Source organism: Gymnodraco acuticeps, unplaced genomic scaffold (assembly GCF_902827175.1).
Source record: "Gymnodraco acuticeps unplaced genomic scaffold, fGymAcu1.1, whole genome shotgun sequence".
NCBI classification, from domain to species: domain Eukaryota; kingdom Metazoa; phylum Chordata; class Actinopteri; order Perciformes; family Bathydraconidae; genus Gymnodraco; species Gymnodraco acuticeps.
In genome coordinates, this window is record NW_022992100.1 from 706,814 (window position 1) to 719,518 (window position 12,705).

General features: G+C 44.4%; 1 protein-coding gene across 1 annotated transcript in view; it reads left to right on the plus strand.

Moving 5' to 3' along the window:
* Window positions 1-12,705, plus strand: part of inppl1b (inositol polyphosphate phosphatase-like 1b) — a 51,157-nt gene that overhangs the window by 27,595 nt on the left and 10,857 nt on the right. The window contains 12 exon segments of the mRNA XM_034202898.1: window positions 1,289-1,352; window positions 3,553-3,691; window positions 4,424-4,544; window positions 4,915-5,055; window positions 5,240-5,327; window positions 5,450-5,527; window positions 5,747-5,884; window positions 6,336-6,450; window positions 6,542-6,642; window positions 6,742-6,844; window positions 6,950-7,030; window positions 7,033-7,145. Of these exon segments, the coding sequence (XP_034058789.1) occupies window positions 1,289-1,352; window positions 3,553-3,691; window positions 4,424-4,544; window positions 4,915-5,055; window positions 5,240-5,327; window positions 5,450-5,527; window positions 5,747-5,884; window positions 6,336-6,450; window positions 6,542-6,642; window positions 6,742-6,844; window positions 6,950-7,030; window positions 7,033-7,145 (1,282 nt within the window).

Genomic DNA, 12,705 nt, shown 5'->3' on the forward strand with positions numbered 1-12,705 from the left:
ACACCACACACACACACACACACACACACCACACACACCACACACACACCACACACACACAACACACACACACACACACACACACACACACACACACACACATTTATTACTTAGAGAACAACCGACATATCTTACCAATCACAATGAACCGTAAATCCAAGGTACCAAGCTATTATTATCTTAGATGGTATGTTCTGTTTGAGCACCTGCAAGCTTGTACATTTATTTGTAAATCACCTCTCGTCAGCAATGTAGCTCTTGACAGTAGATTCGTGCTTAAACGAAAGGGAATTTGACTCTCTGCACTCATTAGAAATCCTTTTTTTTTTAAGTTACTGAATGTTACTTTATACGTAGAATTTGATGTGCTCCACCCACTTGAAAATACTTAATGAATGATTCATGCAGGATGCCTTGAAGTAGTAAATGCTGCCCCATGAGAGAGGAATAAGAAAGCTCTTCTTTTGTGTAAAACTATGCCCAATCACATTATTTTGTGAAACCTTTAGATGTTGGCGTATAAGATTGGAAACTAGTCATAAACTTAACATTTCTACCGAATGTCTTCATCTGTAAATGGATTCAGCAGCTTCACTCACATTGTCATATCCATCACTTTCACCGTCATCTGCCAGCAAAGAATGGCTCGAGTGTTGCGTACAGGCTGGGCCAACCTCACACATAGACCCTCTCCAGATTAACTGTCCTGTCAAACCCTGGCCCAGGACTCCCTGTTTCCCCTCTTACCCCTATTTCTTCCCTGGGGCCTCTGAAGAGGGCGGGAGCCCCGGCGACCGCACTACGCTGTCTGCTCATCAGCCCGAGCCAGATACATTCCTGAAAGCTGAGCCGGGCCGCTCGCAGTGCACCCTCTTTCCCTTCGTTCTTTTCTTGATATGTCATTCCCCTCTTTTAGTTTCTTACATTTCTCCACACATTTGATGAGCTCATCAAGATGTCATGGTTCTCTTTTGTTCAGGTCATATACAGTAGCTGACTAGTAAAAGATGGCCTCATTGTTACGTGCTGCCTGAAATAACTGCCTCTGACGTGATTGATGGAGATGATGATCGAAGTCTCTCACACATTTAATAACCAAAACACGTCATTAGTGATCTGTAAAACAACTGGCGCCTTGTTAAGAAAGTTACAATGTCTTTAACTACAGTTAGACATCTGGTCAGTATTTAAACAATACATTTAAGTATATTTTCCCTTTGAATGTTTGCTCAGAAGCGTATGTAGTAATTTGCCATGGCATTAATAGGAGCTATTTTGTTTTCCTAAGGTTTCAACGTCATGTTCACACCTATCGTATTCTTCCTGATGCAGACGGCCTTCTAGCAGTTCAGGTGAGTTTATATCTCTTCACAGATCCTCGTGCCCTGCCTGACAAGGACAACCTGAGGAAAGACACATTCGATGTCTTGGCACAAACTGTACACAGAGAGAGAAACACAGCCAGTCAGATGGAGTTAGAGGGATCAAACAATGGCTTGTTATTGCCTGTTTCAGGGAGAACAGGAATGTTTGTGTTTCCTCTCTGTACAGGCTCTGTTGCGAATGCTGTAGCCTTGTTGTTTGAAAGGCATCTCTGCCAGTGCCATGTGGTTGCATGCTTGCAGCATTAAGCTGAGCAGCACAGAGGAGAAATTGTTTTAATGTCTCAGAGATTCCTACTCAGCAACCCACACACTAGGTCATTGACCACTGGGTGTGCTTATTTGTTATGTATGGGGGTGTTTGTATTAGAAATAATGAGTCTGTTGGATGTGGCATCGTTAAGACAGTGATGGTATGACTATGGTTTTTAAACTCTGAGCAGGGGGCCATTTAGTCAGCAAATGATCTAACTATTTGAAAATGAACACACACACACACACACACACACACACACACACACACACACCACACACACACACACACACACACACACACACACCACACCACACACACACACACACACACACCACACACACTCGCAGTTGGTGAGAGAAAGTAAGAGAGGGAGAGAGAAATATAAGGGGAGAAATAAACAATATCGGGGCCTAAAACCACAAATTATCTGCGGCTTCAAAAGAAAAATAAACAATGTCTGCATTCTAAAGCCCAAGTTTAATAATGATTGTCTGGCAGTCGTATTTAAGCCTCTGACTTGGAAAATCCTTTGCTTTCAAAAGAAGGGCCTTACATTTTGTTGCTATTTCAGTTGTGTTTCCACTGCCATCAGAATGAACCTTCAGTACGTATTTTCCCTCCCTGGATTTGGTCCACTAACTCACAAGTCACATGCTTGCCTTTTTGCTTTTCCAAGATGGCTATGGAGATATTTTAGGGCCCATTTTGTCTCTCACTGTCTCTCTTTCCTTGTCATTTCTTTTTAATTGCTTTTCAAGAGATCCTTGTGGTACAAAGAATACTATTTGAAGAGGTCCTGGCAAAACAGACGGTTAGCTCGAGCTAAAAAAACTGTTTCTTTCACCGCAAAATGAAAACAAAAACGGTCTAAAACGAGGGCACAGGAAAAGAGCCTTCTCGGTGTGGTCTAATGTGAACCATGTTGATGTTCTTGCATGTGACCAGTAGCATTGTTAATATATGCATGCAGCACCTGTGCACAGCATGTGTGTTTATTTAATCTTCATTTTTGCCTTTACTGCTTTTGAGTGCCACTGAAGTGTTCAGGTTTTTGTTGGAACGTTTGAAAGGTGATTGTGGCTTGAATGTGAATATGAAACTTCCTTGCCATCTTTATTTTGATGGCTTTTTAGATTAACTGTGAATGTTGAGCTACAATAAAAAATGACAGCCAACATCTGCTGCAGCCAGGAAGTAAACCCGTGATGTCACCTATCCTGTTTGGTGCAGGGCAGAGCATTCTAACCTCCCCTGGGACTCTTTTTATCACAGTAAATCATCTACATATGCCTTTTTCTATCATGCAAATGAATGCTTCTGTTTTGTTCCATCAAGCAAGATTTCCGAGAGAGGGCTGGCATCCGCTATAATAACCACATAAAGTATACAAGTTTGCATTTGTGTTAATTTAAGATAGAGAGTTAAATAGATAGATATATAGATAGATAGTTAGATAATATAATATTTAGACATACTATGACAGCATAGTAGGCCTTCTTAGTGTCGTTTCAAAAAGCCTCATATGAAATAATTTGATTAGGTCTGTTTTAAAAAAAGTTTGAGAACAAATAAGGAATTGAAATTGCAAACATTTTTAGCGAGGCCTTGAAACTGCAGACCATGCTCACGTGTATTTTTTCGCTTAGACACACACAAAGCAAGATTATCAAAAGCAAAACATTTATTTATACCCCTACATTTATATCCAAAAATGTTTCTACATACAACATCAGTGCATGCATTGCGTGTGTAGATTATGACTCTATCATCTACAGTGCATTTGTGTACGGTTTCTGTGGTCTTTCCAGTTTTTGTTGAAAGAAATGACAGACTGTAAGCAGCACAGACGCTCATGTGACACTGTACATGTATGCAATGACTTCTGCCCTGTGTCTATGTGCGTGTGTCTCACAGACGACACAGGGGGTGCAGGTGAACTGTTTCCGGACAGTGGAGGATCTCGTGTTGGGGTACCAGCATCCGCACAAGGGCCTGGTCACTCCTCTGCTCTACGCTGTTCCCCGGGATTCAGACACTGGGGATGAGAGCTCAGGTGGGCCCTCTAGCTGCTGTCATAGCACATCACCCAACACTGTAGAGCAGGGGTGTCAAACTCAAGGCCCGCCCCATTTTATGTGGCCTGCAAATAATATAATAAATGTATTATACAGTTACATGCCGCTGAACAGAAGCACGTTGCCGATAAACTACATGTCCCACAATCTTCTTTTTTTTGTATTACTGCCAATTCCATCTTTTATTCCTTTTTATTCCATTCCATTGCAATGTAAATACTGTTATATTTTTACAATATTTTCTATTATTTTGACTATTTTTGTAGTTCTCTACCTGTGTTTTTAATTCTTGTTTTACTTTTATGTATGCACCACGACACAAGTAAAATTCCTCGTATGTGTAAACCTACCTGGTAATATTCTGATTCTGATGCATCTCATTTTGTGACATGCGCAATGAAGAGACTTGCAATTATTTGCAGTTATGTAATATAATACATTATTTTATATATATTATGTATTTATATATGTATATTTTATATAGTCTTAAAGTTACAACCGGCCCTTTGAGTGCAACCATAATGCTAATGTGGCCCGCGATGAAATTGAGTTTGACAGCCCTGCTGTATAGCATGTACAGACTCACTGAATTGTGTATTTGTGCATATGCAATAACAAAATACATACATATTAACATCTGTGCTACTTTCAGGTTCTGCAATATGTATTGGTATTGATTTAGTTTGATTTTATGTTTCATGCATGCACAGATGATGAGAAGCCGGCTCCAGTTCCTGGCCCTGTCCACACCACACCGTCCACTGGACCACCAGCAAAACCAGCCCCTCATACCCTGTTCCTGGATAAACTGCAGGAGGTGAACACATCCAGGTACAACACAGAACCATACATGCAGTTTGCCAGAAGATAATCCTGTATAGCGCTCATCTGTGCTGCTTGTGTTGCTAATAAAGAGCTGCTAATTATGCGACAGTATCGGATTGATAAATATATGTGACTCTTTATTTAGTGTCACATTAATGTTAGCCATCTGTTATGTTCACAAAATAAGTCTTATTTAAATACGCACCTGTTTGCAATCAAGCATAAAGCAACATGCAAAACACTCCCTATTAATAAACAGAGCTGATTGTTATCTTATGTGTGGTTTTTGCCAATAATATCAAAAGAGTGAAAGTGGCTTGCACAGTATCTAAAATATTACAGTCTGAATTCTGTCTTTTTAAAACCCTGTTTACAGTACTGCGGGGGAGGTGATCGGTCTTCTCAATGACTACCTCTTCAGTGAGCTGCCTCTTGACATTGAGAACGTGCACAAAGGTGCAACGACGCTGTGCCACCTCAAGCGTACTCTGGGTACTGCGTGCCAAGGCTTAAACAGGTTTGCATGTTTTTATCTTTAAACTGAATATTAAAACAAATAGTATCAATTGATGATACAGAACAATAATTCAATAATAGATTTGAGTCTTTATTAAATATTTGCAGTACCAGTGTATAAACATAGATGTTTGTAAATGGATATAAGTCATCAAACTAAAGGTGTGTATTGATCTGATCTACAGTGAGATCGACCTGACTCTCTCAAGTCTGGAAACCCTGGCAAATGTCTTTGACCATCCCAGCTGCTCTTTAACAAAAACCAAAGCACAGGTAAGATACAAAACATTAATTAGGCTTTCCAAAGAGCTGTAACTAGCTGTGCTTTCTAATAATAAAGCAGCAGTCATATGTGTCAACTCATTGTGCCTTATTTTTCAAATTGTTTTAATAAGGGCCAAGAGATGGAGATAGACAGCGTGTTGTTTAAGATTTCCGCTTTGGTCAGCCTCCTTTCTTCATTGGAGAAAAAGGTATGTTTGAAATTGCACAAAGCTATATTTTTGATGATCACAGGATTCATGGATGATAATGCGGTGATGTCTACCAACACTATGGCTCACCTCTTTTAACGTTTAGTGGCAGTGGTTATTAAATAGTGATGTTTTCATAGTGAGAGATAACAAAAATAACTCTTGGTTGTGATGGACAACACGTTAGATTGTAATACTGCCAATTATTTGCTCATAAAGGTACTGAAAGCATTACAAGATGCAGTGACCAATCACAATCTGGCAGTGCAGCCGAGCCCGCCCCCTCCTGAACCGACATCCATCATCGTAACCTCCGTCAAGAACCAGGCCAGACAGCTGCCAGTCCACTCCTTTCAGGTAAATCACGCTGAAAAAGTAACAGTTTATATTTTTATCAAATATGACATGTATTAACACAAATTATTCAACTGACCAGTGCTGCAATGATTTGTCAAAACAATGTATTAGTAAAATAATTGGCAATAACACTGATAACTGATTAATTGTGTTAAAGTAAGTCAAAAAAGGCAGAACATTCTGTTTTCAGCTTCTCAAAAACGAATATTTTCCGCTTCTGTGTTTTAAAGCATATTGAAGGGAATATATTTGGGTTTTGGACTGATAAAACGAAAGCACTTAAAGATATCACCTTGGACATTTTAAACTTTTTCTGACATTTTAGAGATGAAACGATTAATATTTCGAGAAATTAATTTGCAGATTAATCCATAATACAAATAATACTTACTTGCAGCGATACCTCTAACCATGTAAATGTAATTTTTTTTTTCTTTCTTGGTGCGTCCAGGTGAAGATGGTGAGGTATGGCAGACAGACGGTTTCTGTGGACGTGGACACAGGAGTGCTGCTCTTTGACAGAAAGGCTAGTTCATTTGGTATAGAGAGAGTCTCACATGACAGAAGTAAGAAAATATCCTCTTTAGCTCCTGTAACATTTCTCTATTGTGCAGATATATCGTCTAATTTCCTGCTGGCATTTTTCTTGTGTACCAGTCTTTCAGATTGTCAAGTTCCAAAGCAGTCCGGCCAAGGTACGCATGGTGGTGGACAGCCACCACAACACACCACGGGAGATGACGTTTGAGAGTGCACGGGTAAGGAAAGTAGTAATTTTGCCTGGAATATTTGGCTTTATTGACTGGAATCCCCTGTCTTTTTCCCATAATTGACTGTGTGGCTTTCCTTTCATTCAGAAACGCGACGCCTTCTGCCAACTTCTGCAGCTGATGAAAACCAGACACTCTCATCTGAGTGAACCTGATGTGATCTCTGTGTTCGTTGGCACCTGGAACATGGGTAACGACAGATGTTGTCTAATTTACTGTCAGGCAACACGGGTTGAATTTAGAGGGAGAAGTTTACTGTATTTCCTATAGTAATTGTATTATGTTTTGTACACAGGTGGTTCTCCTCCTCCTCGCAGCCTGCAGTCGTGGGTGACCTGCTGCGGTTTGGGACACACCCCCGACGCCTCCACTGCCTTGCTCCTCATGACATTTACGCCTTGGGGACTCAGGAAAACCCTCAGGGGGAGAGAGAATGGACTGAACATGTCAAAACAACTCTTCGCAGCTATACTCACATCGACTACAAACAAGTACATATTTTTTCCCCAACTTTTTTCCACTTCAAATCGAAATTCTTTTAGCAAAAAAGGTTCTCTTTGCACAATACATCTTTGGAGTGCTTTTATCCATAAAGCTACCATAATTTCACAGAAGAAAGATTCACAATATTACTTGGATTGAATAGTTAAAGGAAACACATCAAAGGATGTTTCATGGTCACAGGGAGTACGACTGCATAAAGGAAAATGTATAAAAGCATTTTGTGGCTCCAGTGTGAAGTCTGGTAAACTTAATGAGATTTCACTATCCAATTGTTTCTTTTTTCATTTTTGTATTCTTCATTGTGAGTCCTACAGTTGCCTTTTGAAGCAAGAGCAAAGGTTTACTGGTACGATACATTATTCATTTATTTTCAAAATAAGATTTACATCACTGGGGATCATCTAGTCAAAGTCAACTTTATAGTCAATCTTTCAGTTTGTGTGTGACAGAGAGATCGAAATATCGTTTCCCACAATCCGGAGGAATACAAAATACAAATGTATATAAAAAGATGTATATGCATATGTATATACCCAATCAACAGACGTTACTAATGTAATTCATTTTGTAATTAATTTTAGTTTATGCAAAAATAATATATTGAATAAAATATGCCCATCCTGAAAACATCCCAAAGTGAAGCCAAACCCACTAATATACTTTAAATAAATAGATTTGACACATTTCTTCGAACTAAGATGCATTTTTTTTAAATAATTAATGCAGCTATCTTACTCTTAAAATAAAACATGTTTTCAAAAATTATTTATGGTTTCTCCTCAAGCTAAAAACTATAGGTTACTTACGTAACCCCAGTTCTCAGAGTAACATGAAGTGAGATGTCTCACTATGGGATGCGCCTCAACGCGTATGCAAACAGAAGCATCAATCTCATTACACCAATCCTGATTGGCTGGTGATCTTGACGTCTACGTCAGGGAATCCACCTACCCTTTAAGTAGCTTGCGCTACATCGCAGCGTCATTCAAAATAAGCACCTCTTCTCGCTTCAGAGCTCATCTCGAATATCAGTAGCCGGGCTAGCTTAACGGTCCACAGACTGAACCCAAGCTAACATTCGGTCGACGGGCGCTTGCCGGTTACTTTTTTGCTTTGCAGAAGAATTGAACAAATATTAACACACCAGTTAATATTGTAATCTGCCCCGCCGTTTTTTCTTTCGAAATAACGGTAAGGTTTGATTTTTTCTTCAAACAGTAACATACCTGTTGCTAGTTTATCCCTCCGCGCCGACACCACGGCGAGCAGGGACGGACTCTTCTCTCCCTCACACCAGAGGAGACGGAGATAAGAAAGATATTAACACACCAGTTAATATTTTTTGGAGAAAAAAATCTACCCTTCGCCTTAGGGCCGTCTGGTGAGACATCTCACTTCATGTTACTCTGAGAACTGGGGTTACGTAAGTAACCTAGAGTTCTCATTCATAACACTCGATGTTCGATGTCTCACTATGGGATATTGAAACTCCTGTATTGCTAGACATGCTTATCTCGAAAATCACCAAAACAACCAGAACTTAACAGGTAGAACCCTGTCTCAACACGGGACCCAGGCGCATGAATGTCACTGACTCGCTTGGCAGATGACAGAGCCAATAACAACACTGTTTTCAGTGACAGGTGTTTCATGTCAGCTTCTTCCAGGGGTTCAAATGGAGGTCGAGTGAGCCCATCTAAAACCACTGCCAAGTCCCATAAGGGCACCAGTGACCTGGAAACAGGGAGGAGCCTGCGAGCCCCTTTCATAAAACGGCAGACCAAGGGATGTTGGCTAGCCGTCTTTCCCTCAAAGCCCACATGGCACGCAGCAATAGCAGCCAGGTACACTTTGATCGTAGAGAAAGCTCTGTGTTAATCAATCAGGTCCTGTAGAAATGATAAAATCACCCCGACAGGACATTGAAAAGAGATGTGTCCTTTTTGAAGGCACCACTCCTCAAACACCCTCCACTTACAGTCATAGAGGGACCTGGTGGAGGAAGCTCTTGCACTCTGAATAGTGTTTATCACCTTCTGAGGGAGTCCCACTGTATTCAGATTATACCACTCACGGGCCAGGCACATAGTGCCAAGCGCTCTGGGTGTGGGTGAAAAATCGTCCCCCCCGCCTGAGACAGTATGTCCCTGCATAGTGGGAGCTGCCACGGCTGCCCGCACAGCAGCTGATATATCTCCGCCAGCCAGTACATTGCAGGCCAGTGTGGAGCTATTAGGATCAGTGTGTGGCGTTGTTCTCTCACTCTGGCCAGAGTTGGGGGTATCAAAGCCAGGGGTGGGAACGCGTACAGAAGGACCGGAGGCCAAACGTGCGTGAGCGCGTCCACGCCTAACGGTGCGTTTAAATCGCGCATTGAAAAGAACAGCTGACATTGAGCGTTTTCTTTTGATGCGAACAGATCCACCGCAGCCCGGCTGTAACGCACCCACAGCTGACTCACAATTATTGGATGTAGAGTCCAGTCTGCATATAGTGGTGCACCTCTGGACAGCAGATCTGCCCGAGGTTCATCACTCCTGGTACGTGCGTCGCTCTCAGAGAGAGGAGACGTCTGCCGCTCCATAAGATCAGTTTGCGTGCCAGCATGTGTAACTGGAGAGAACGCAAACCCCCTTGGCGGTTTATATACGATATTGTGGTCGTGTTGTCTGTCCTCACGAGGACATTATGTCCTCTGAGAAAAGGCAGAAAGCGTTTCAGGGTGAGGAACACCGCTAAAAGCTCCAGATAATTTATGTGTGACCGTTGGAGGTCTCTGCTCCTGAGACCCCTCACAGGTCGATCTTCGTATATACCCCCCCAGCCCGTCAGACATGCGTCTGTGGTGACCACCTTCCGCGATAGGACAGCACCCATAGGCACGCCCCGTACTAGAAAAGTCGGGTGCAGCCAATGGCGCAGTGCCATTACGCATTTCATAGTGACCATCACTCTCCGCGCGCCATGACGCACAGGGTCCAGTCTGAGGGCAGCTACCCAGCACTGAAACTCCCTCATGTGTAAGTGTCCCAGTCGTACCACCAGGATGGCTGACGCCATGAGCCCCAGTAACCGCAGACATGATCTGAAGAGAACATATTTGTGTGGCTGGAAATGAGCGAGGCAAGCCCTGAAGGCTTTCACTCTCTCTGCTGACAGGCGGGCTGTAAAGGGCACCGAATTCAGGCGTAGGCCCAGGAAGAGTACAGTCTGGGCTGGGGACAACATGCTCTTTTCTGTGTTTATTACGAAAACCAGGTCGAGCAGGTGTTTTACGAGGACATTCGTCTGCGTAATAGCCTCTTGCTCCGACTGTGCGAGAAGGAGCCAATCGTCCAGATAAGTTGCCAGGCGAATACCCTGTTGTCTTAACGGGGCTATTGCGGCTTCCGTACACCGTACAAACACTCGTGGGCTGAGAGACAGACCGAAGGGAAGTACTCTGTACTCGTAACAGACACCCTGAAAGGCGAACCTCAGATATTTCCTGTGTGGATAATATACTGGGATGTGGAAATACGTGTCTTTCAGGTCGACTGATGTGAACCAATCGTTTTGGCGCACGAGACGCAACAGAGATGTGTGAGTGAGCATTCTGAATTTGTATCTTTTGAGATATTTGTTCAGAGCCCTCAAATCTAGTATAGGGCCGAATCCCGTTCCCTCCCCGTTTGGGAACGAGGAAGTACTTGGAATAGAAGCCGCTCTGACTCTGTTCGGAGGATATTATAGATATAGCCTTCTTGTCTAGTAGCGAGAGGATCTCTTGCTCTAGAATATGGGCCGACTCTCCCCGGGCTTGCGAATGCAGAATGCCCGAAAAGTGAGGGGGGGTGACAGCGAATTGGAGCCTGTAGCCCCGTGTTACTGTCTTGAAAACCCAAGCAGAATCTGTGAGCATCCTCCACTTTTCGCATCTCAAAGCGAGTGGAGATGTCACATCCCTGTCGTCTGCCCTCTGTGTCTTTATTTGTTGTGTTATGGGGCCCTCTAGTGTCTGAACACGGTGGTACCCCAGGTTGACAACCCCGGTCGACACTGCGCATGCGTGTGGCGGTGATGCCTTCACAGCCCCGTCCATCGTCCGCCTTCTGAGAGAGGTAGCAGCCACTCTTTGAAGGGGGGTAGACGTCAGACTGTTTATTGTTTTTATTGTCTTTCTTTTCATTTTTATTGACTGCGCCCTTGGCTTTAAGCCTGGAAACGACAGTGGAAAATGATTTATTAAAAGACAATATTGATGACATGTGTTTGTGTGACTTAAACGAGCAGCGGAGCTTGCTGTCGTTGATGTTAAGTCCATTTCCCTCATAGCGCGAACTTGAGGATGACGTTCTGACATCACTCAAGGCGACGGGAAGATGGGGGCATGGTTGCACCCCGGAAACACATGAGCATCTAACACTGGAACGTGTTCTGGAGCTGGAGAAGAGGGAACTTCCAGCTCTTTTATCGAGGAGAGGAGGCTGTCAGGCCGCCCTCTTCTTCTTCTTCGCCTGGTGGCTGAAAGTCTGGGCCGGCTGTGCCTGAGCGGCTGCTGCCGGAACCGGAGACTTTCTTGGCCAGCCCGTCCTCGCCTCGTGTCTGGGCTGGAGACCTGGGGCGGGCTGTGGCCTCTGCTGTTTCGGGATCTTGAAACGGGCAGGACGTGAGGCAGCCTGAGCGAAGGACTGCCAGCGGGGCCGTTGAAGGGCGGCGGCTGGACCCTTCGGGGAAGACAAAGCTGGAGAGCCTCATCCTTCTTTTTGGATTCACACCGCTGCTGCATCGAAGCTAGAGCGGAGCCAAATATGCCCTCGGGAACAATAGGCATGTCCAAGACGTCCTCTTTTTCCCGGTCTGGAAGGTTCGTCAGGGTAAGCCACCTGGCTCTCTCCTGTACCACCATTATCCCCAGTGCTTTGCCCGTGGCTTGGACTGCACAGCGCTGCACACGGAGGCAAATGTCCGTGATCGCTGCGATTTCGTCCCACACGGCAGGCTCAGGTTTGACCGTCATGTCCTCGCAGAGCTCCGCCTGGTAGGCGGTCAGCAGCGAAGAGACGTTGAGCGCCCTGGCGGACAAAGCTGCGGCTTTATAGGCTCGTTCGGTTATTGCTGACTGGAAGCGGTCTGCCTTTGCCGGTAGCGTGGGGTTCCTGCTTGGTGCCGAAGCCAGCCGTGGTTGGAGGTGGGCTGCCACCAGCAGCTCCATGGGCGGCATGCGGAGCAGGCCGAGCTTCTCCATGCCGCCACAGTCCAAAGAGGAGGCACCCTGGATTGGGGCCTTTGTTGCTGAAAGGGCGGTCTCATCCACGAGACCGACACCCTCGTCCAGCATCTCTGGAAAGACTGGGAGAAGCTGCTTCCTCATCCTCGCTGCTTGGGGCAAGTTCTTCCCCTCATAGCGAGATCCGGAGGTCTCCTTGGCCACTTCAGGCCAGGGGATGTCCAGCCTGGACGCAGCGCGTTGGCACACGGCCTGCAAGTCCATACTGAGGCAGGGTGAAGCTGGTGTGCTTTCGCCCGGCGGAGCGGACATCGCCTCCGGCTTGGCAGCCTGGGCAG